General features: G+C 49.2%; 1 protein-coding gene across 1 annotated transcript in view; it reads right to left on the bottom strand.

Moving 5' to 3' along the window:
* SHANK3 (SH3 and multiple ankyrin repeat domains 3) overlaps window positions 1–25,668 on the bottom strand; it is a gene marked incomplete at its 5' end in the record, with an annotated part of 112,189 nt that overhangs the window by 43,220 nt on the left and 43,301 nt on the right. Inside the window, 3 exon segments of the mRNA XM_079304483.1 lie at window positions 4,123–4,258; window positions 9,934–10,058; window positions 19,595–19,677. Coding sequence (XP_079160609.1) covers window positions 4,123–4,258; window positions 9,934–10,058; window positions 19,595–19,677 — 344 coding nt within the window.

The raw sequence follows: 25,668 nt of genomic DNA, 5'->3' as shown, positions 1-25,668 counted from the left end.
CCATTTCCTGCTCCTGTTCCCCTGTTTCCATCCTCTGCTCCCATTCCCCCATTCCTGATTTTCATCCCTCCACTTCCACCCCTTGCTCTTATCTCTCTGCTCCCATCCTGGTGTTCCCATTCCCTGTTTCCATCTCCCTGATCCCATCTTCCTGCTCTTGTCCCTCCTGTCCCATGTCTATCCCTGCTCCAATTCCTGCTTCCATTCCCTGCTCCAGTTCCTGCTCCAATTCCTGCTCCAATTCCTGCTTCCATTCCTGCTTCCATTCCTGCTCCAATTCCTGCTCCCATTCCCTGCTCCAATTCCTGCTCCCATTCCCTGCTCCAATTCCTGCTTCCATTCCCTGTTCCCATCCCTGATTCCATTCCCTACTTCCATCTTCTGCTCCTGTCCTTTCATCCCAAAGCAATTCCCAATAAACACCACAACACCACGAATTCCAGACATTGGGAATACAAGCCATTCCCAAAAATACCACAATTCCAGGAATTTCAGACCTTGGGAATCCAAGTCATTCCCCAAAAACCTCACTACTCCAAGAATTCCAAACTTGCAGAATTGAAGCCGTTCCCAAAAAATCACCCCAGCTCCAAGAACTGCAGACCTTGGGAATCCAAGTAATTCCCAAAAAACATCACAAAACCAAGAATTCCAGACTTTGGGAATCCAAACCATTGCCCCAAAATGCCCCAACTCCAGGAATTCCCGACCCTGAGAATCCAAACCATTCCCAAAAAACACCACAACTCCAAGAACTCCAGCTCTTGGGAATTGAAGCCATTCCCAAAAATACCACAACTCCAGGAATCCCAGACTTTTGGAATTGAAGTCATTCCCAAAAAGCACCACAACTCCAAGAATTCCAGACATTGGGAATCCAACCAATTCCCAAAAACCCCCACAATTCCAGAAATTCCAGCTCTTGGGAATTGAAACCATTCCCAAAAAATACCACAACTCCACAGATGTGGTTGGGACCTTCCTCAGTTTCCCTGACACCTCCCACATTCCCAAAAATCAACACATCCCAGACACTGGCACATCCCAAAAATTGACACATCCCAACAAAAAAAAAAAAAAAAAAAAAAATTGTATCCCAAAAGTTCAGCACATCTCAGAAGCTGGTGCATCCCAAAAAATGACACGTCCCAGAAATGGGAACATCTCAAAAATCTTTGCATCCCAAACATCAACAGATCCCCAAAAACCAGCACATCCCAATAAATTGGGCACATCCAAATAATGGGCACAACCCAAAAATCAATGCATCCCAAAAAATGACACATTCCAAAAAATTAACACATCTCAAAAAATCATCAAATCCCAAAAATCAACGCATCCCAAAAATCTTCACATCCCAAAACGGACAAATCCCAAAAATCTTCGCATTCCAAAAACCAGCACATTCCAAAAAATGGGTACATCCCAAAAAAATGGGCACATCCCAAAATCAGTGCACCCCAAAAAATCAATATATCCCAAAAATGGGCACATCCAAAATCCATGCATCCCAAAACCTGACACAAGCCAAAAAATGGACATATCCCAAAAAAACATTGCATCCTAAAAACCAGCACATCCCAAAAACTGGTGCATCCCAAAAAACTGATACATCCCAAAAATCAGCATATCCCAAAAAATCAATGCATACCCAAACTGATGCATCCCAAATTCCAGTGCATCCCAAAATGGAAACCCAAAAATCGTTGCATCCCAACATCAACACATCCCAAAAAACCAGCACATCTCCTGAACTGGACATATCCCAAAAATCATCACATCCCAAAAAATAACACATCCCATAAACCAATGCATCCCAAAACTGTGGCATTCAAAAACCTTACACATCCCAAAAATCATCACATCCCAAAAAACCAGCACACCGCAAATAACCGGCGCATCCCGAAAAATGACATGCCAAAAATCATCGCATCCCCAAAATGGAAACATCCCAAAAATGGAAACTTCCCAAAAATAGAAACATCCCAAAAATCATTGCATCCCATAAACCAATGCATGCCAAAAATCAAAGCATCCCAAAATTGGCACATGCCAAAAATTGAAATATCCCAAAAATCATTGCATCCCATAGACCAGTGCATCCCAAAACTGGCACCTTCCAAAAATTGAAACGTCCCAAATATTGCCACATCCCAACATCAACACATCCCAAAAAACCAACACATCCCCAAAAAGGAAACATTCCGAAAACCGGTATATCCCAAAAACCAGCACATCCCAAAAATCAATGCATCCCAAAAAATGACACATCAACACATCCCAAAAAACCAAGACATCCCAAAAAAAAAGACATATCCAAAAAATCATCATATCCCAAAGACTGGGGCATCCCGAAAATCATTGCATCCCAAAAATCATTGCCTACCAGAAATGGGCATATCCCAAAAACCAGTGCATCCCAAAACTCAATTCATCCCAAAAAATCAATGCATCCCAAAAAATGACACATGCCAACATCAACACATCCCAAAAACAGGGGCATCCCAAAAAACAGACATATCCCAAAAATCATCGCATCCCAAAGATTGGGGCATCCTGAAAATCATCGCATCCCAAAAATGGACACATCCCAAAAATCATCACATTCCAAAAGCCAGTGCATCCCAAAAATCAATGCATCCCAAAAAATGACACATCTCAACATGAACACATCCCAAAAACAGGGGCATCCCAAAAAAGACATATCCTAAAAATCATCGATTCCCAAAGATTGGGGCATCCCAAAAATGGGCACATCCCAAAAATCAATTCATCCCAAAAATCAATGCATCCCAAAAAAATGACACATCCCAACATCAACACATCCCAAAACCTTGGACATTCCAAAAAAGACACATCCCAAAAATCATTGCATCCCAAAAATGGAAACATCCCGAAAATCATTGCATCCCAGAAATGGACACATCCCAAAATCTAACACATCCCAAAAATCAATTCATCCCAAAAATCAATTCATGCCAAGAATCAATTCATCCCAAAAATCAGCACATCCCAAAAATCAATGCATCCCAAAAAATGACACATCCCAACATCTGCACATCCCAAAAATGGGCATATCCCAATAATCATTGCATCCCAAAAATCATTGCATCCTGAAGATTGGGGCATCCCAAAAACCATCGCTTTCCAAAAATGGAAATATCCCAAAAACCAGCACATCCCAAAAACTGGCGCAACCCAAATATGGAAACATCTCCACAACTGGCGTATCCCAAAAAAATCACATCCCAAAAAATGACACATCCCAAAAAAGGACGCATCCCGAAAACTGACACATCCCAAAAAATGAATCATCCCAAAAAATGACACATCCCAAAAAATGACACATCCCAAAAACCAACACATCCCAAAAAACGACGCATCCCAAAAAATGACACATCCCAAAAAATGAATCATCCCAAAAACTCAGCACATCCCAAAAAATGACACATCCCAAAACCCGACACATCCCAAAAAATGACTTATCCCAAAAACTGGCACATCCCAAAAAACAACACATTTCAAAAAATGACACATCCCAAAAAATGACACAATCCCAAAAAATGACACATCCCAAAAAATGACGCATCCCAAAAACTGACACATCCCAAAAAACGACGCATCCCAAAAACCAGCACATCCCCAAAAATGACACATCTCAAAAACTGGCACATCCCAAAAAACGATGCATCCCAAAAACTGACGCTTCCCATAAACTGGCGCATCCCAAAAAACTATGCATCCCAAAAACTGACACATCCCAAAAAACGAATCATCCCAAAACCCGACACATCCCAAAAACCGATGTATCCCAAAAACCGACACATCCCAAAAAATGATGCATCCCAAAAACCGACACATCCCAAAAAATGATGCATCCCAAAAACTGACACATCCCAAAAACCGACACATCCCAAAAACCAACACATCCCAAAAGCGACTCTTCCCAAAAAACGACTCATCCCAAAAACTCAGCACACCCCACCCTTCCCACCAGGAATTTTCCCACCCCACCGCTCCCTCTCTTCCCTGGGGCCATCCCAGACCCCAACCGCCCTCACCCTTCACCCCTTAATTCCCGAAATTCCCGAAATTCCCGGAATTCCTGGAATTCCCGCCTACCCTTTTTACGGCCGCCCTCCTCGGCCTCGGGTTTTCGGCTGACGGACACGACTTTCATCAGGAGGTGATTCCCGCCCTGCCGGATCAGCGCCACCACCTGCTTGTGCCCCACCTTCACCACGTTCACGCCGTTCACCTGCGCTCCCAAAAAACCAAAAAAACACGGATCACAATTCCCGACACCGGGAAAATCGGAAAAACCGAAAAACGACGAAACAACAACAACAAAATCGGGAGAAATCCTTTAAAAGATTTGAATGTTTCCCGTTTTTTATGTAGAGGTTGGAGGTCAATGCCTGGTGGTGGGGAGGAGGATGGTGGGAATTTGTGTTTTCAATCCTTCAAAAAAAAAAAAGGGATTTTCCCGAATTTTTTGGAGTTTTCGGAAATGTTCGGAATTCATGGATTTGTGCTCTCTGGCAATTTGGGTGGAATGGGATGGGCTTGGAGAGGTGGGGAAGGGCCAAGTTGGGATCCTCAGGAGGATTTTGGGAGAATCCTGGAGAACCCCAAATTCTCTGGAATGGGAATCCCAAAATTTCTGCTCTTTCCTCTCGGTGAAGGTCGATCCCAAAATTCCCAGAGTTCTTCCTAGAGCTCCGTGTCCATCCCATGGATTTGTCCCAGGAGAAGACCCTGAGCCCATTCCAGCTCCTTGGCTCCAGGAAACTTTGGATTCCCAGGAATGTGTGGGATCATCAGCAACTCAGGTTTTTCCCTGATGAAGGGATGGAATTCCACAAAAATCACGGAATCTTGGAATTCTTTGGGTGGGAAAAAGGAGCTTCAATCCCATTCCCAGGGCAGGGAAACTTCCACAATCCCAGGGTGCTTTTTTGGGATCAACCTACACCGAGAGGAAAGAGCAGAAATCTTGGGATTCCCATTCCAGAGAATTTGGGGTTCTCCAGAGGTTTGGAGATTCTCCCAAAATCCTCTCGAGGATCTCAGCCTGGCCCTTTCCCACCTCTCCAAGCCCATCCCATTCCACCCAAATTCCCATGGGATTTCCTGGTGTGGGAATGGGATTTACTGGAATCCATGGAATTCCAGGGAATTCTCTCCATGTGCACCGAGCTCCTTCCCAAATGCTGGAATTCCATACCCACATTCCAGAGGTAGGAATTCCTGGATCCTCATCCCTCTTCCCACCTCCTGGGGCATTCCCAGCTCCCATCCCAATCCCTCTGGATCCATCCTCCAGATGGGATCCACCTGGGAATTTCAGGGAGCTCAGGAATTTTCCAGGATCTCCCACTGAATTCCTTCCAGGACCTGACACATCCACCCAAAAAATCCAGGAGAAATCCAGAAATTTATGGGAGATTCCCTATTCCCAAGGGAATTCCCAAGCCTGAAACCTCCATTCCCTACAGGAATGGGAAATTCCCGAGGTTCTCCCATTCCAGGGCTGGAAATGAAATCCTGGAATCTGGGAATCCCTGAGATTGGAAATCCTGCATTCCCAGCACTGCCATTCCCACCCTGATCCATGGATTTGAAATCCCTCAGGAATGGGAATTCCCCGCTCAACCCATTCCAATCCTTCCCAACCTTTTCCAGGAAGGATTTTTCCCAAATATTCCATTCCTGCCTCAGCCTGAAGCTGTTCCATCTCACCCTGTCCCTTTTCCCTGGGATCAGATCCCGATTTCCACCAGGATCCAGCCAGGGAATTGTTGGGAATTGTCTCCCACTCCTAATTTTGTTGATTTCCACCCAAATCCTGCGGTTTTGAAGGAATTCCAACGCTCCAACAAAACCCTTGGGATAACCTGAGCCCAAACTCCATTTCCATTGAATTCCTTGGGATTTGAATCCTGGAATTCCTCGGGCTCCCAGCTCATCCCTGCCTCAATTTCCCTCCCTCTGGAAAACTGGGAGAGCCCAAACCTCATCCCAAACCTCGGGAATTCCAGGTCTGAGCAGCATTCCCAAATTCCCCTCCCGGAGATCTTTGGGATCCGCTCTCCCAGCCTGGTAATTTGGGAATGGATATTTTTAGGAATTCCTCTCTCCTTGGTTACTGGGAAACTTCATGTTCTGGAGAAATCCGAGTCCCGGATTCGTTCCCAACTTGCAGCAGAACATTCCAGCTTTTTTTTTTTTTCCCCCACACCAGAATATCCCAGATTTTGAGCATTTCCATAAAAAAAAAAAAAAAAAATCAGCTGGATCAGCCTCTTCCCTCCTTTTTTTTTTTTTAAATCTTCCCCACCCTCACCCAGCTCCTGATGCTCCCAAATTCCTAATGATCCGAAATCCCGGCCTTTGATATTTCCTTGGATCCTTTTTATCAACCTCCCACACACCGGAGCCGGAATTATCCGCATTTCCTGATTTTTTTTTGCTTCCTGACCTTTCCAGCAGGGAGAGGATCTGGGAATGTTTCAGCTCTCCCTCATTCCCACCATTCCAGAGGGGGAATTTTTTTACCCCCTTCCTGGATTTTTAGGCTCCATGTCTTTAAAAAAAATACCTGGAATTTTGTCCATTGGGATCACGGAATTCTTGGGATTGGATTGTCCCATTCCCTCTCCTGCCCACAGTAGGATTTTTCCTCATTCCCAAAGAAAATCATGGAATTGCTGAGGTTGGAAAAGTCCTCAGAGACCACCACTAACATACATTCCCAAATCCAGAATTTTTGAACATTCCCAAGAATTTGACTTTACCACCACCCATTCCAAAGCTTCTCAACTTTTCCATGGAGCAACATTCCCAAATATCCCATGGAAACCTTTCCAGGGGATGCTGGGATCCCATCTGGATCCCTCATTCCCATTTTTTCCTTTAAAAAAACTCTGGACAACAATAAAATCTGGCCCTAAATCCTGGAAATTTTCCACCACATCCATATCCCGAATCCTGGGAATTCCCAGCCAGATCCTCAAGGAATCCTGGAATGCTCATGGAAGTGGTCAAAGTTCTCTGTTTCCAAAGCTCCTCAGGGAAAAAATCCCAAGATTTAAAACCTCCCAGGATGGTGGAAGACAAAAGGCTGGAAATTCCGGATTTTCCTTGGGAATTCCCATGGGATTTTCCCAATCCCAACCCTCAAAGAGGTCGGATCTTGTCCCAAACTGGGAATCTCCTCATGGAGCCATTCCTGGAATGCAGCTTGTGGGATCATGGAATTTCTGAGGTTGGAAAAGTCCTTGGAGATCAAATCCCAGAATTCCCAGCTCTGTCAGGATCCTGGTCCTCCAAATCCACTGGGATTTGAATCCCTCCAGGAGGAATTTTCCCAATTTCCAGTCTCAGCTGTGGCTGTTCCAGAGGCTGCTCCTGATTTTCACAAAGAAATTCCTGCTCAGCTCCTTCCCAAAGGGAATTCAGGGCTGGAATTGGCACTGGGGGAAGCTTGGGAGAGCTCCAGGCGTGATCCAATTCCCAAAGGGAATGTGGGATCCTCCTGATCCACACCTGGAAAACTCCTGGAAGATCCAACATGTGGGGAAATCCAGATCCTCCTGATCCAAACCTGGAGAATTCCAGATCCTCCTGATCCACACCTGGAGGACTCTGGATCCCTCTGGATCCACACCTGGAGAAGTTCTGGAAGTTCCAACTTGTGGGGAATTCCAGAATCTCCCAAACCAAACCTGGAGAATTCCAGAACCTCCTGATCCACACCTGGAGAATTCCAGAACCTCCTGATCCACATCTGGAAAACTCCTGGAAGCTCCTGATCCACACCTGGAGGACTCTGGATCCCTCTGGATCCACACCTGGAGAGGTTCTGGAAGCTTGGAATCAGCAGGAATTTCCCCCTGGAAAGGGCAGCCAGGCCTGGGCAGGGGCTGCCCAGGGAAGTTTGGAGTCACCATCCCTGGAGGTATCCAAGGAATTCCTGGAATTCCACTGCCTGCTCTGGGTTGGGGATCAGGCCCCTGGAATTATTTTCCCAGCTCAGGGATCCCGGGATTTGGAGGAGAAGCACATGGGAACAGCTCTGGGATTTTGGGAAGCGGGCAGGGCCATTCCTGGTGTCACACTGGCCCCAAAAGGAAGTTCAGGGAATGCACGGGGCTGGAGCTGGGAAATTATCCATGGAAAAGGAGGAGATGAGGAAAATCCAGAAATTGGATTTCATGGACAAAACGAGCTCGGAGGGAAAAGGACAATTCCCAGTAGGGAAGGAGAGCTCAGGGAATTCCCAAATCAGCTCCTGAATCCATTGGAAGGAATCCAGAGGAGGCCCTGGAGCTGCTCCAAGGCTGGAGCCTCTCTGGAGCCTGCCAGGAAAACAGGGAATGTTCTCCTGGAGAAATGAAATATCCAGGGAGAGCTTCCAGGGCCTGGAGGGGCTCTGGGAGAGCTGGAATTTGGGAAAGGCATGGAGGGACACTGGGAAAGGGAGGATATTGGGGTGGGAATTTGGGCAGGAATTCCTGGCTGGGCTGGAATTCCCAGAGCAGCTGTGGCTGCTCCTGGATCCCTGGAATGTCCAAGGGAAGGTTGGAGCAGCCTGGGATAGCTGGAGGTGTCCAAGGGTTGGAAGTGGATGTTTTCCTCCTTCTCCTGTCAGGAAAAGCAGGATTGGGAATATCCCTGAGCTTCTCCAAGCTTTCCATGGATAAAGAGCCTGAAATCCTCAGTGGGAATAAAATCAGGATCAGATTCCCACCCAAAGCACGTCTGGCAACACAAAACTCCAAAAATTTATTCCAGGTGAAAACCTGGGATGGTTTGGGTGGGAAGAGACCTCAGAGCTCATTCCAAGGACACTTCCCACCATCCCAGCCTGCTCCAACATTTCCTTGGACATTCCAGGGATCCAGAGGCAGCCACAGCTGCTCGGGGAATTCCAGCCCAGCCAGGAATTCCTTCCCAAATTCCCACCCCAATCTCCTTTTTCCCAGTGGGACGTAATCCTCTGTATCCTGTCCCTCTGTGCCTTTCCCAAATTCCAGCTCTCCTGGAATTATGAATTCTTCAGGCCCTGAAATGTGCTGGAAGCTCTCCCTGGATCTTTCCCTTCTCCAGGAGAACATTCCCAGTTTTCCCAGCCTGGCAGGATCCATCCCAATCCCAACACTCTGCACATTCCATTGGAATCCAAGTTGCCAACCAAAGCAGTGCCTGGATCCAATTCCTGCCCTTTCCCTGAAGCATTCCTTGGATTTCCCTCTGGAAAACCTTTTTTCTGCTTTTCCAAACTCCAGCCCTGTCCTGTTCCCACCAATCCCATCCCTCAGGGACTCGGGCTCGGGGAACTCCAAATCCCATGGGAACATCCTAAGTTCCTCCTCCAGCCAGGAAAATCCCTGAAAAACCAACAAATCCAGAGAATCTCCTTAAATCCCAGTGTGTTCTCCACGGGATGGAGCAGCCACAAGTCCAAGGGAATTCACTAGCACTGGGAGAGGCTGGATCCACACCTGGAGAACCCCAGATCCTCCTGATCCAGACCTGGAGAACCCCAGATCCTCCTGATCCAGACCTGGAGGAATCCTGGAAGCTCCAAGGCCTGGATCCTTCTGGATCCCTCTGGATCCAGACCTGGAGAATCCCAGAACCTCCTGATCCATACCTGGAGAATTCTGGATTGTTTTGATCTACACCCGAAGTTCTCCTGGAAGCTCCATGGCCTGGATCCCTCTGGATCCCTCTGGATCCAGACCTGGAGAATTCCAGATCTTCCTGATCCACACCTGGGAGCCCTCTGGATCCACATCCAAAGAATCTCTTGAAGTTCCATGACCTGGAGGATTCTGGATCCTCCTGATCCACACCCAGAGAATTCCAACATTCCGGGTAAATTCCCCAATCCCCGGAGAAAGGAGCAGAATTCCACCAGGAGCTCACCTCGATCAGAAAGTCCCCCGTGCGCAATCCCGCTCTCCAGGCAACTCCTTCCACATCCACGGATTCCAGGTACTGCAGCGCTGGGAATGCCGGCGTGGGCGTGAACTCCTCGATCGGAGTCTCCGCTGGAAAACACAACGGGAAGGGAATTTGAGGGATTCACAAAAAATTCCAAACGGGAAGGCTCAGACTGTCCACAGCATTCTGGAAATCATGGAATTATGGAGTTGGTTTCAGTTGTTCCCAGAATTCCACTCCTGACCTGTGTCCCCCAGTGCTGGAATTCCCATCGGGAATTGGGCTTCCATTCCCGTGCCAGGGATGGAAAAGCCTTTCCAGGATTTTCCCATGATTCCAAGGTGGAACAGCTGGAGGTTGTGTCCCCTGTCCTCACCTCAGTGATGGAATCCAAGGTGGAATCGATACTGGGATCAATATTGGAATCGATGATGGAATCAGTGATGGAATTTATAATGGAATTAATAATGGAATTAATAATAGAATCCAAGATGGAATCAAAAATGGAATCAATAATGGAATCAATGGTGGAATTAATAATGAAATCAATACTGGAATCAATGGTGGAATTAATAATGGAATCCAAGATGGAATCAATAATGAAATCAATAATGGAATCAATGATGGAATCAATAATGGAATAAATAATGGAACTAATCATGAAATCAATAATGGAATAAAAAAGGGAGTCAATTAATTAATAATTGAATCAATAATTGAATCAATGCTGGAATCGGTGGTGGAATTAATAATGAAATCAATAAAGGAATAAAAAAGGGAATCAATGATGGAATCAATGATGGAATCGATGATGGAATCAATAATGGAATCCAAGATGGAATCAATAATGGAATCAATATTGGAATCCATGCTGGAATCAATGCTGGAATCAATAATGGAATAAAAAGGGGAATCAATGAATTAATAATTTAATTGATGCTGGAATCAATGGTGGAATTAAAAATGAAATCAATAATGGAATAAAAAAGGGAATCGATGGAAGCAATCATGGAATTAATGATGGAATCAGTAATGGAATCACAAAGGGAATCAATGGTGGAATTCAATGGTGGAACTAATAATGAAATCAGTCATGGAATAAAAAATGGAATCAATGATGGAATCCAAGATAGAATTTACAAAGGAATCAATGGTGGAATCAATACTGGAATCAATGATGGAATCAATATGGGAATCAATGGTGGAATCAGTGATGGAATCAATGGTGGAACTAATAATGAAATCAATCATGGAATCAGTGATGGAATCAATCATGGAATCAGTGATGGAATCAATGGTGGAACTAATAATGAAATCAATCATGGAATCAGTGATGGAATCAATCATGGAATCAGTGATGTAATCAATCATGGAATCAGTGATGGATTCATGGAGTCAACTTTGTTGGGAAATCTCTTGGAAAATCCCATCGGATCCAACCATTCCCAGCACTCCCAAAGCCTCCCCACCCCACATTCCCAAGTGCAGCATTCCCAGGTTCTTTGGACATTTCCAGGGATAGAAGCTCCACGAATTCCTTGAAAAATCCCCCACCCTGGAGCAGTCTGGGATAGTGCTCTGCTCAGAGCAGAGCCACATCCAGGAATTCCAGGAATTCCTCCAGGAATGGCGACTCCAAACCTCTGCCAAGGCCTGAGTGTCATTTCCATGGAAAAATGATCCCAAAAATCCCAGCAAAGCTCCCCTGGCCCCAATCCCGACGCAGATCCCGCTCTGCCCTGCCCTCCCTGCGCCCTTCCCGAGGCACTGCCCCCATTCCGTGGGCAGGGATTCCAGAATTCCGGAATCCTGGAATGGTTTGGGTTGGAAGGAGCTCCAAACCCATCCCAAGATCCCTCAGGATCCAGGAGATCCCACTGGGACAGTGCAGGAAGTTTTTCAAATGTTTCTATTCCACCCCGATCCCAGACATTCAGCTCCTAGAATGGATCCCTGGAGCCACAAGAGCTCCCAAAAACCAGGAAAATTCCCAAAAATTCCCACTGGGACAATCCAGCCTGAGGAAAATGTATCCATTCAATCCTCCCTGCCTTCCTTATTCCAAGATTTCCCTCATCCCTCTTGCTTCCAGCCAAATCCTTCCCACGGAGCCGTGGGGTCTCTTCATTCCCAAATCCGCCTGGAGAAATTTTCATCCCTACAAATTATCCCACAAAACGGATTCATTTTTTAATTTTTTTTTTTTTAGGAGATGACAGATCCCCAATCCCTGCGGTGATCCCGGTGGCTTCTCCTTCGATGTCCTTCCCTCCACATTCCCAACATTCCCCTCCCTTCCTGCCAAACCCAGATCCAAGATTTTTCCTCCTTTCCCCGTTTTTTCCCCCCGCGTTTCGGGCGGGATTTTTCCACTCGGGCAGGGATCACACCCAGGGAACCTTTCCCTGCCATCCCTCCATGTGCTGAAGCTTCTCAGCTGCTTCCCACCAACGGCTTTCCACGATTTCTGCCTTTCCCGGGAGAAGTGGCAAACGCTTGACAGCTCATCCCTATTTTTAGACATTCCAACGGAATATCTCCAAACCCTTCAGGATCCCTTCCAGAATTTCATCTCCCGACATCCCAGGCTGCTCCACCTGGCCTTGGACACTTCCAGGGATATCCAGGGGCAGCTGTGGGTTCTCTGGGATAAATTTCACGGAGCCAACACCACATCCCATGGATCCCACCCTATCCCATTCCAATCCGTCCCCTGAGTTATCCATGTGTCATTCCAGGCACTTTTCCAGCTTTTTTTTCTCGTGGGCTGGGAGCCACCAGCCCACAGTGGGTGCACGTCGTGATCCAGGATTTGGGAAGACTCACCAGAGCCCAAAGGATTTGGCAAATGGGAAAATGCTCTGGAATCAGGGATTGCCTCCCTATGGAATAAATTCTGGGAGCAGAATTTCGTTCAGGAGAGAGAAAATGAACACAGGGACAATTCCATGATCCCAGGGTGATCCAACCTTTCCTTGGACATTCCAGGGATCCAGGGGCAGCCACAGCTGCTCTGGCAGTTCCTGCCCCAATTCCCACCCCAAGCTCCCCCATCCAGGCAATTCCCTCCATTCCCAGCTCTCCCAGCCCAAGATTGGATCCATCCCCACCCCAGCTCCTCTCTAGGAAGGAATTTTGGGATCTGGGGGCTGCACTGGGAATCTCAGGACTCCTGGAAGGGTCTCCCTTCCCTTTTCCATCCCCGAATTCCATGAAAATCCCTCGGGGATGGATTCTGAGTGTCCTTGATCCCAGAATGGTTTGGGATGGGATCCATGGACCTTCAATCCCATCCCATCCCAATCCCACCATCCCAGGCTGTTCCAGCCTTTGCTGGGACATTCCAGGGATTCTCTGGCAGTTCCAGCCCAGCCAGGAATTCCTTCCCAAATTCCCACCCCAAGCTCCCCTTTCCCAGTAGGAAGCCATTCCCTGTGTCCTGTCCCTCCATGCATTTCCCAAATTCCAGCTCTCCTTGAGCCCCTGGAGCCTCTGGAATGTGCTGAAAACTCTCCCTTGATCCTTCTCCAGGAGAACATTCCCAGTTTTCCAGAGGGAAGCTGATGCAATCCCTTCTCATCCCCATGGGATTTGCTCCAGGATTTCCATATTCTCCTGGTGTTGGGAGCTCCCCTGGCTCTGGAATCCTGGAATGGTTTGGGAGGGAATGACCCAAATCCCAGCCAATCCCAACCCTTGGACACTTCCCACTATCCCAAGGTGCTCCAAGCCCTGTCCTGGCCTTGGGAATTTTTATCCCAGGTTTTACAACCCCTGGGGATGGAGAAGGAAGAGGGGAAGGACATCCCTGCTCCCAGAAGATCCTGGGAATCCTGACCCATCTTTCCTGATCCCAGCTCAGCCATTCCCAAAAACAGTTTGGGACCAAACCATCCCAACCCAGGATCTGGGGAATGCTCCAGGTGTGGAAATCAGGGAAATCCATCCCTAAATTCTGTCCCAGGGAGGAAATCCAATGGGAAGAGTCTCCAAAAAGTTGGGAAGTAAATCCAGGAAGTTCCCACTGGGAATGAGGGGAATTCCCGGACCAGGAGGTTCAGCCTTTCCCACCAAAACTCCAGAATTCCAGGAAGCACCATTGGAACCCCCTGAGGAGCCACCATGGCTCTGGTCAGGGAATTGGGAATTCCTGGGCTTAAATCCCAACAATTCCCAGCTGGAATTCCAGAGCCAGCTGTGGGAGAAGCCCTGGCAGAGCTGGGTCACCAGGAAGGTCTGGAAGCACCAAAATTCATCCTGGAGGAACAAAATCCATCCTGGAGACATCAAACCCAACCTGGGGAGCCCCAAATCCCAACCTGGGGAATCAAATCCCATCCTGGAGGACCAAAATCCATCCTGGGACACCAAATCCCAACCTGGGGAATCAAATCCCATCCTGGAGGACCAAAATCCAATCCTGGGGATGAAATCCATCCTGGAAGGACCAAACCCAACCAGGGGAACCAAATCCCATCATGGGGAACTAAATTCCATCTTGGAGATGCCAAATCCCATCCTGAGAAACCAAATCCCTTCAAGGGGAACAAAATTCCATCCTAGAGACACCAAATCCCTTCCAGGAGGAACAAAATCCATCCTGGGGAATCAAAATCCAACCTCAGAAAGCAAATCCCATCCTGGGAACACCAAATTCCATCCTGGGAACACCAAATCTTGGTATGGGGACCCAGTCTCATCAAGGGGGACCAAATTCCATCCTAGAGACACCAAATCCCACCCTGGAGACACCAAATTCCACCCTGGGGATGCCAAATCCCATCCTGGGAAAACAAATCTCATCCTGGAGACCCAGTCTCATCAAGGGGGACCAAATTCCACCCTGGAGACACCAAATTCCACCCTGGAGACACCAAATCCCATCCTGGGAACACCAAATCCCATCCTAGGAAAACAAATCTCATCCTGGAGACTCAATCCCATCCTGGAGCCACCAAATTCCACCCTGGAGCCACCAAATTCCATCCTGGGAACACCAAATCCCATCCTGGGGACACCAAATCCCATCCTGGGGACACCAAATCCCATCCTGGGAACACCAAATTCCACCCTGGGGACACCAAATTCCACCCTGGAGACACCAAATCCCACCCTGGTCAGCCCTGGAGTGGTCAGGCAGTTGGAGCAGATCCCCATCCCATGGATCCCAGCAAGTTCCAAACTCCAGGAATTCCCAAAGGATTCTGCAATGCCAGGGATCGTGGAGAGCTCCGAGCTCATGGAATTCCCAAAGGATCCATCGATTCCACAGATCCCAGCAAGTTCCAAACTCCAGGAATTCCCACCTGGAATATCCAACCCCCAGCCCAGCTCGGGGCTGTTCCCTCTCCTCCTTTCCCTTGGGATCAACTCTTTCCAAAGATCCAGGGGAAGGAATAACCTCGGGAATTTGGGGAATAACCTGGTTCTCCCCAGCCAAACCAAGGGAAGCTCATCCCACCCAGGAAAAACTTGGATTGATTCCCTTAAATTTGGATTTTAGGATGTATCCTTGTTATCTGTAAAATCACAAAATTATGGAATGGGTTGGGTGGGAAGGGACCTCAAAGCTCGTCCCATTCCATGATGACATTCCATGATCCCAGGATGCTCCAACCTGGCCTTGGACAATTCCAGGGATCCAGAGAATGTCATAGATTCTTTGGGAATTCCCAAGGGATTGGATATGGGGAAAGGCCAGCTCCAAAAACTGCAGGGACTGGGATAAATGGGAAAACTCCAGTCCCTGGGATGGGATAATGGGATAATGGGATGGGATAATGGGATAATGGGATAATGGGATGGGATAATGGGATGGGATAATGGGATGGGATAATGGGGTGGGATAATGGGGTGGGATAATGGGGTGGGATAATGGGGTGGGATAATGGGGTGGGATAATGGGACAATGGGATGGGACAATGGGGTGGGATAATGGGACAATGGGATAATGGGATGGGATAATGGGGTGGGATAATGGGGTGGGATAATGGGGTGGGATAATGGGGTGGGATAATGGGATGGGATAATGGGATGGGACAATGGGATAATGGGATGGGATAATGGGGTGGGATAATGGGATGGGATAAAGGGATAATGGGGTGGGATAATGGGGTGGGATTATGGGACAATGGGATAATGGGGTGGGATAATGGGGTGGGATAATGGGATAATCCCCTCAGGAATTGGGAAGAGCTGGAGCTGGGATGGGCTGGGAAGGACCCCAGAGTGGGCAGAGCCTTTTCCCTGGAAGTGCTCACAGGGATGGGAGAATTCCAGAGAGGAATTTGGGGCAGGAAGAGCAAATTCCTTTAAGGATCATCCCAAAATCCACCTCCCTCCCCCTGCCTGGGATGAAGTTCCAGCCCTGCTTTTTCCAAACCCCTTTTCCCTCTTTCCCCCACAGGACTGGAGTGGATTTTCAGGAAAATCCTAAGGGAGCAGTGGCGACATGGATGGGACAAATTCCCATCCTAAAAATCCACGGAATGCCAGCCTAAAAATCCATGGAATACTGGGATGAGGGGCTGGGAAATGGGGGGACTCTGAGCCACTTCCCTAATTTGGGAATGCTGCTCCAGAGGGAGCATTCCCAGATTCTGGATATTCCATGCCAGGACCCCTCTGCATCCATGTGCTTCCCGCAGAATTCCCAAATCCCACGGTATTCCCAAATCCCACAGAATTCCCGAATCCCACAGAACCCCACGCCCGCTCTGAGTGCTTCCCTCTGCAAAGGAAGGAAAACTGGGAATGGCAGGAGAGCCAGAAATGGGGAAAAAAGGGGGGAAAAAACATGGAATGGGATTCAATTCCTCGGTTTTTCCAACACAAAAGCTGCAGGATTTATCCTGGGAAAAAAAAAAAAAAAAAACATGGATGCCATTTTGAGCCCTGAAGTTTCACTTGGTGTTCCACGGATTTAAAAGTCCTTTGGAATGGGAGCAAAATTCCCAGTGGGATGCAGACCTTGGGAGGAGGGACAGAACAACAGAAATCCAGGAATTCTCCTGGAAAATCCCATTCCAGGCTGGATCTGCAGCTCTTCCCAGCTTTCCTCCCACGTGGAAAAATGGTTCTGCTGTCCCTCTGCTCCTGGGAATGCCGGGGGTGGAGAGGTCTCTGCATCCCGAGATTTTCCCGCCTCCTCTTCCCTAAATCCATAGGAACATTCCCAAGTCTCCATTTTTTTTTTTTTTTTTTTTTTTTTTTTGCAGCAAAAAGGTGGAATTCTGGCCAAAGGAGCCTCGGGAAACTCCCACAAAATATCCCAGTCCCGGGATGAGCCAGGAATGAGCTCCGGGGTGGGAACAGCAGGAAAACTCTCCCGATTTTCCCCAGGGATCCCAAAACTCCCCCCAGCCAAAATCCAGGGAAAAGCTCCGAGCATTCCGACCCCCAAAAAGCCACGGATGGAGTCAGGCAGGAGCTGTTCATTCCCACTGGGAAAAGGAGTGAAAATTCCCAAAAAATTCCAAACACCATCCACACCAGAAACCCCAGAAAGCGGGAAAGGAAAAGATGGAATGAGGGAAGAAAATTCCTTTGGGATTGTTGGGAATGGGGCTCTGGAGGCGAGCAGGGACTGTTCATCCCACAGGGAAAAGGAGGGACAGTTTTCAGGAATTCCAAGCAGCTCCAGCACCAAAACCCTCCCGAAATTCCGAGAGCCACGATGGCAGCAGGACACGGAGAAATCCGGGGGGGAAAATCCCTTCAGAGTCCCCAGGATTACTGGGAATGAGAATCCCGAGCCAAACAAGCTGCTCATTCCCACAGGGAAAAGCAGTGACAATTCCCAAAAATTCCACGGCACCATCAGCACCAAAAATCCCCAAAATTTCAAGACACAACCCCAAACCACGACACTGAACCAGCCAGTGAATTAAATCCAGGAGGGAAAATCCCTTTGGAGCCCCCCCAGGATTGCCAGGAATGAGAATCCTGAGCTGAGCAAAGGTTGTTCATTCCTTGAAGGAAAAGGAGTGAAAATTCCCAAAAATTCCAAGGTACCAACAGCACCAAAGTCTCGGAAAGAGATTTGGCACCAGGACAAGGCACAGAACCAGCAAATAAAATCCCTTTGGAGCCCCCCAGAATTGCTGGGAATGAGGATCCTGAGCTGGGAAGGGGCTGTTCATTCCCTCAAGGAAAAGCAGTGGCAATTCCCAAAAATTCCAAGGCATCACCAGCACCAAAACCCCCCAAAATTCTGAGCCACAACCGCAAACCACGACACTGAACCAGCCAGTGAATTAAATCCCCTTTCACCACTCCCCCAGGATTACTGGGAATGAGAATCCTGAGCTGTTCATTCCGTGAGGGAAAAGCAGCGACAATTCCCAAAAATTCCAGCAGCAAAGCCCCAAATTCCAAGATTCAGCAGCAGACCATGACACTGATCCAGCCAGGGAATAAAATCCCTTCAGAGCCCACCAGGATTGCCAGGAATGAGAATCCTGAGCTGAGCAAGGGCTGTTCATTCCCTGCAGGAAAACCAGTGACAATTCCCAAAAATTCCAAGCCACCACTAGCACCAAAACCCCCCAAAATACAAGAGAGCCACGATGGCAGCAGGACAAGGCACAGAATCGAGAAATTCAGGGAGGAAAATCCCTTTGGAGCCCCTCAGGATTGCTGGGAATGAGAATCCTGAGCTCAACAAGGGCTGTTCATTCCCACAGCCAAAAGCAGCGACAATTCCCAAAAATTCCAAGCCATCAGCAGCCCAAAACCCCCTAAAATTTCAACCCACAACCCCAGAGCATGACCCAGAATGAGCCAGGGAACAAAATCCCCTTGGACCCTCCCAGGATTACTGGGAATGAGAATTCTGAGCTGAGCCAGGGCTGTTCATTCCGTGAGGGAAAAGCAGTGACAATTCCCAAAAATTCCAAAGCAGCAAAGCCCCAAATTCCAGGACTCAGCACCAGACCACGACACTGAACAAGCCAGGGAATAAAATCCCTTTGGAGACCCCCAGGATTGCCGGGAATGAGAATCCTGAGCTGAGCAAGGGGCCATTCATTCCCATAGGGAAAAGCAGTGACAATTCCCAAAAATTCCAAATCAGTAAAGCCCCAAATTCCAGGACTCAGCACCAAACCACGACACTGAACAAGCCAGGGAATGAAATCCCTTCAGAGCCCCCCAGGATTGCCAGGAATGAGAATCCCGAGTCCAGCGAGGGCTGTTCATTCCGTGAGGGAAAAGCAGGGACAATTCCCAAAAATTCCAAACGAGCAAAACCCCAAATTCCAGAACTCAGCATCAAACCACGACACTGAACAAGCCAGGGAATAAAATCCCTTTGGAGACCCCCAGGATTGCCAGGAATGAGAATCCTGAGCTGAGCAAGGGGCCATTCATTCCCATAGGGAAAAGCAGTGACAATTCCCAAAAATTCCAGGAGCACTATAACACCCTAAACCCCCAAACTCCACGCCACAGCCCCAACCCCAATCCCCTCCAGCCCCTCCACTGCCGCCTCTCCTCTCCTCCCGCCGCTGCACCAACACCACCACGCTTCCCAGAAAAACCAAAAAAACCTGGAAAAAAACGGGCTCCATCCATCCATCCATCCATCCATCCATCCATCCATCCATCCATCCATCCATCCATCCATCCATCCATCCATCCCTACCTTTGGCCCCTCGCAGGACGAAGCCGAAGCCCTCATGCTCCCGTTTCTGCAGCACGGCCGTCTTCTCCTCGATGATGTAGTCACTGGGCAGGAAAGAGCACAAGAGAATGATGCCCGGGTTAGAGCGCAGCACCATCGCTGCCAGCCGGGGTGGCCTCTGTCACCGCCCTGTCACCAGCCGGGGGTGGCCTTTGTCACCAGCCAGGGGTGGCCTTTGTCACCGGGAGGGCTCTTCGCATCCAGCCTTTCATCTCCGCAGCGATCCGCGTCCCCTCCCTTGTTCTTTCTTTCTTTATCTCTCTGGGTTTTCTTTCTCCTGGATTTTTTTTTTTTTTCCCAGGGTTTGTTGTTTTTTTTTCTTTTCCCCTGGATTTTTTTTTTTTTTTTTTGTGCCCGAAGTCACACCAAAAAGACGGAAGCGACTTTGCCTCGGCGCGTGGAGGAGGAGGAGGAAAAGGAGGAAAAAAAAGGAGGAGGAGGAGGGAATAAAAAAGAAGAAGAAAATCCTGGATGTCCCTGCTGCCCACCGGGCCCCCTCGCAGTCACCTGCAGAGGAATGCAGGGATACGGAGCCCACGCAGGAATTTCGGGAATTTCGGAGCTTTGCCCGTTAAACGCGGGGCTCGGCCATCGGGAATCGTCTCTTCCCGCACTTCCCAAACGCGTCTCCCGCGGGGGGATGGAAAAAAAAACCAAAATCCCAAACCACCAAAAATCGGGATTCTTGGATGCGAGCGGCGGTGCCTCCTCGGGCAGGAGCGGGGCAGAGTTTAAATCCTCATCCCGGCGGATTTGATCCCAAAATTCCCCCCCTCGGGCGTTGCTAAGTGACGGATTGCCGGCAGCGGGGGGGGACGCATCCTTGGGAAAAGCCGGGATTGATCCAGCGGCGGACGGACGGACGGACGGACGGAGGGAGGGAGGGAGGGAGGGAGGGAGGGAGGGAGGGACGGGAGCCCCCTCCCCAAATTGTCCCTAGGGGCGGCGGGAGGGGGAGGGGGCCGCAGGTCCCTCCCAGCGGAGCCGCAGGGGTGACATCAGAGCCGGGATAATCCGGGAGAGCCGGGAAGGAGCTTGGGAAGGAGCCGGGAAGTGGGAGCCAAAGCGGGAGTGGAGAGGAGGGAGCGAGGGCAGGGAGGGGAGGGATGGGAACAAAGAGAGGGATGGGAGGGACGGGGAGGGACGGGGAATGGTTGGGAATATTGGAGAGGGATGGGAACGATGGGAGGGATGCGGAGGGACGGGGAGGGATGGAAAGGTGGGGAGGGATGCAGAGGGATGCAGAGGGATGCAGGGACACGGAATGATTTGGAATGCTGGAGAGGGATGGGGAGGATGGGAGGGATGCAAGTGACAGGGAACAATGGGAGGGATGTAGAGGAATGAGGAGGGTTGGAGAGATGGGGAATGATTGGGAATATTGGAGGATGGGGAGGGATGGGAACAATGGGAGGGATGCAAAGGAATGAGGAGGGATGGAGAGATGGGGAATGATTGGGAATATTGGAAAGGGATGGGGAGGGATGGAGAGAGATGGAGACAATGTGAGGGATGGGGAAGGATGGAGAGATGGGAACACTGGAGTGGGATGGGGAATGATTTGGAATATTGGAGAGGGATGGGGAACAATGGGAGGGATGGGGAACAATGGGAGGGATGGGGAATGACTGGGAGGGATGTAGAGATGGAAGTGACAGGGAACAAGGAGAGGGATGAGGAGGGATGGGGAAATGATTTGGAATGTTGGGAGGGATTGGGAGGGATGGAAGTGACAGGAAAGAATGAGAATAGTGGGGAAGGATGGGGAACAGTGGGAATGATGGGGAGTGATGGGAATGATGGGGAACAATGGGAATGATGGGAATGATGGGGAGCAATGGGAATGATGGGGAGCAATGGGAAGAGAAGGGGAACAGTGGAAATGATGGGGAGTGATGGGAAGAGCTGGAAAACAATGGGAATGTTGGGAAGGGATTGATGGAGAGGGGCAGCACTGGCAGCACTTGAACACTTGGAATTAGCAGCAAGAATTGGCCATGGATCCATTCCCAAGGCACATGGAAGGGACTGGAATTCCAGCTGGGCCTCGCCCACTCCTCTGCAGGGAAAACCTTGGATCACCTGGAACAGCAGCCAGGAATGGATCCCTGCTGGGATCACTGGGATCACCAGGAGGGAATGGATCCATGCTGGGATCACTGGGATCACCAGGAGGGAATGGATCCCTGCTGGGATCACTGGGATCACCAGGAGGGAATGGATCTATGCTGGAAACTCAGGGATCACCAGGAGGGAATGGATCCATACTGGGATCACTGGGATCACCAGGAGTGTATGGATCCCTGCTGGGATCACTGGGATCACCAGTCAGGAATGGATCCCTGCTGGGATCACTGGGATCACTAGGAGGGAATGGATCCCTGCTGGGATCATTGGGATCACCAGGAGGAAATGGATCCATGCTGGGATCACTGGGATCACCAGGAGGGAATGGATCCGTGCTGGGATCACTGGGATCACCAGGAGGAAATGGATCCATGCTGGGATCACTGGGATCACCAGTCAGGAATGGATCCCTGCTGGGATCACTGGGATCACCAGGAGGGAATGGATCCATGCTGGGATCACTGGGATCATCTGGAGGGAATGGATCCCTGCTGGGATCACTGGGATCACCAGGAGGAAATGGATCCATACTGGGATCACTGGGATCACCAGGAGGGAATGGATCCATGCTGGGATCACTGGGATCACCAGGAGGGAATGGATCCCTGCTGGGATCATTGGGATCACCAGGAGGAAATGGATCCATGCTGGGAGCCTTTTGGGAATCCATTCCATAGGGAGACAATCCCTAATTCCCCAGCGTTTCCTCATTTGCCAAATCCTTCAGGTTCTTCCCAAATCCCAGATCACGACGTGCACCCACCACGGGCTGGTGGATCCCTGCTCGTGGAATTCTGGGATGGAATTCTTGGAATTCTCCAGGCTGGAGCAGCATCATTCCATGGAAAAGCTTCTCTGGAATTTCACTGGGTGCAATCCCGAGCCTCTGGAATTGTCTGGGAGCAGCAGCTTTTGGGATCAGATCCCCTTTTCAGGTAGTGTTGGGAATATTGTGGATTCATGGAATGGTTTGGGAGGGAAGGGACTTCAAGCTCCTGGAATTCCATCCCATTCCATGATCCCAGGGTGCTCCAGCCTTGCCTTGGAACCTCACGGGGATCCAGGGGAATTCCATGATCCCATTCCTTGGACAAAGCAGGTTGGGAAAGCCTCAATCCCATGGAAAACTGGGAATTCTGGCCCGAGGCCACCTGAGGGGCTCTGTGAAGCTGCTTGGGAATGTTGGGATAGGGATAGATGGGATTTGGGAAGGAATTTTTGGCTGGGATGGTGGGGAGGGGCTGGGCTGGAATTCCAAGGGTTGGGATTTCAGCTCCATTCCCACCCAACCCATACCAAGATTCTCCCATGGAATTTCCATCCTGGCCCTGGAGGTGTCCAAGGAATTCCTGGAATTCCACTCAGAGCTCTTCAAAGCTTTTCCCACCTCAGGAATTCTTCGTACTTTAGGGCTCCAGTTTTCCTTGGGGAATCCAGACCTTCCCAGGGAGTGGAATCCCTCTCCAGCCATTCCAACATTCCAGCATTTTCCTGGGAATTTGGGGTCACCTCCCAATGCTTTCCCCATGGGAACAACCAAGCTGATCCATGAAAACTGATTTCACTTCCCAACTTCTCCCTTTTTTTTTCCAGAATCCCAGGATCCGGCTTGGAAAAGGAATTCACGATCATTCCATGGGCAGAACCCCAGCTTGCTCCAGGCTTTTTTTTTTCCCAACTTGGAATCCTTCCAGGTGTCTCCTGGGTGGCTTTTCCTGCTTTTTCCCCAAACTTTGGGGATGTGGGTGGAGCGTTACCTCAGCGGGATCGGCGTCACCGGGAATGTGGGCGGGATCCAGGTGTGGGATCCGAGCCCGGAGCCGTCAGCGGAGCCTGGGAAGCGTGGGAGCCGGGATGAATCACGGCTCCATTGATTCCCGCACATTCCATGCCTTCTAAAAGGAGCTGGAATTGCCGGGGGTGGTGCGGAGACCGACGCCCACCTTTAACTCCCGGCGTTCCGTAGGGATGCAGAATTCCCGGCATTCCAGCTCCTGTTCCAGGTTTTCTGCTTGGCCTCGGGCACCAAAGGGTGGGATGCTGCTGGACTCTCCAGGAATTTTTTTTCCATGAGTTTTCCACAGTTTTGCCTGATCCAAACCTGACCTTCAACTCCTGGCATTCCACAGGGAGAGGGAAAATTCCCTGTCCATTCCCAGTCCATTCCCAATCCCAATCCCATTCCCGATCCCATTCCAGACCCATTCCATATCCAATTCCAGGTTTTCTGCTTGGCTCGGGCACTAAAGGATGGGATGGTGCTGGCCTCTCCAGGAATTTATTTTCCAAACTTTTTCCATGAGTTTTCCACAGTTTTGCCTGATCCAAACCTGACCTTTAACTCCCAGCATTCCACAGGGACAGGGAAAATTCCAGGTTACATTCCTGGTCCCATTCCAAATCCTATTCCAGGCCCATTCCCAATGCCAATCCTGATGCAATTCCAGGCCCATTCCAGGTCCTATTCCAGGTTTTCTGCTCAACCTCAGGCACCAAAGGGTGGGATGCTGCTGACCTCTCCAGGAATTCCTTTTCCAACCCTTTTTCCATATTTTTCCATGATTTCCATAGTTTTGCCTGATCCAAACCTGACCTTTAACTCCACAGGGAGAGAGAAAATTCCAGGCCCATTCCAGCTCCTATTCCAGGTCTCAATCCCATTCCAGATCCCAATCTCAGTCATATTCCAGGCCCATTCCAGCTCCCATTCCAGGAACATTCCAGGTTTTCCACTCTGCCTCGGGCATTAAAGGGTGGGATGCTGTTGGTCTCCCCAGAAATTCCTTTTCCAAGTATTTTCCATGTGTTTTCCAAAGTTTTCCTTGATCCAACGCTCACCTTTAGTTCCCAGCATTCCACAGGGACAGGGAGAATTTCCAGTCCCATTCCCAATCCCATTCCAGGCCTATTCCAATGGAAATCCAATGGAAACTCACCCCCTTTAGATGGTGGAATTCCAGCTTTGAAAACACGGGGAAGAATTCCCAGATTTCCAGAGGGATAGGAGAAGAGGCAACAACACCAAGGAAATCTCAGGAATTACAGGGAAATCCAAGGAAAAACTTTTCCCAATGGAAACTCAGCTCCTGGGAGCTTGGGAATCTGGAAATTCCCAGATTTCCCAGCTCTGAGAAAATTATTCCTTAATTCCCTTATTCCAGCCTCCATAATTCCACAATTTTCTGCCTCCACACATTTTTCCATCCCAGCGTTCTAGGACTGAGAAATTCCCTTTCCCCCCTCCGTGTTCTCCACGTTTTCCACGTTTTCCAATTAAATCCCTCGCCCTAATCCCTGACACAAATCTGGGATTGGCTCCTGCTCCTGATTTTTCCCCTTCCCAGCTGCCCCTGGCTTTAATTCCCAAATTAATTTGGGGCTTCTTTAATCCCTCCCTTTAATCCCAAATGCAATTCCCGCCGGGATTTTTTTTCCGGATAAAGCCGAGCTCAGATTCGCCCCCTCCAAGTGAATTTTTCCGAGCTCTGTCCCGTTTTTCCCATTTCTGGATTTTGGGAATGACCAGAATTTTGGGAGTAGCCAGCACATCCCGGCTCTGGAGCTGCCTCTGCTCCTCCTTGTGGATTCCTGATTCCAAAGGAAATCTGGGAATTGTGGGAATCCCATCCTGGGGAAGTTTTTTCATCTCCAATCCAGATTTTTCCTGAAATTCCTGAAGATGTCCCATCGTTCCTAATCATTCCGTGATCCCACAGAATCCATCCTCCAGAATTTTGGGATTTTCCCACTCTCAATGATTTCCCAAACTCCCCAAATTTTCTCTGGGAGCTTCTGCCTGGAATCCAAACGATTCCCAAAGAATTTCCTGGAGTGGGATCAATCCAAGCCTTGTCTGTGGGGGCTCTTCCCAAGGATTTTTCCGGATTTGGCTCCTTTAATTCCCTTTA

The sequence above is a fragment of the Erithacus rubecula genome, assembly GCF_903797595.1.
Source record: "Erithacus rubecula genome assembly, chromosome: 4".
NCBI classification, from domain to species: domain Eukaryota; kingdom Metazoa; phylum Chordata; class Aves; order Passeriformes; family Muscicapidae; genus Erithacus; species Erithacus rubecula.
This window is presented reverse-complemented; position numbering and strand designations above follow the sequence as displayed.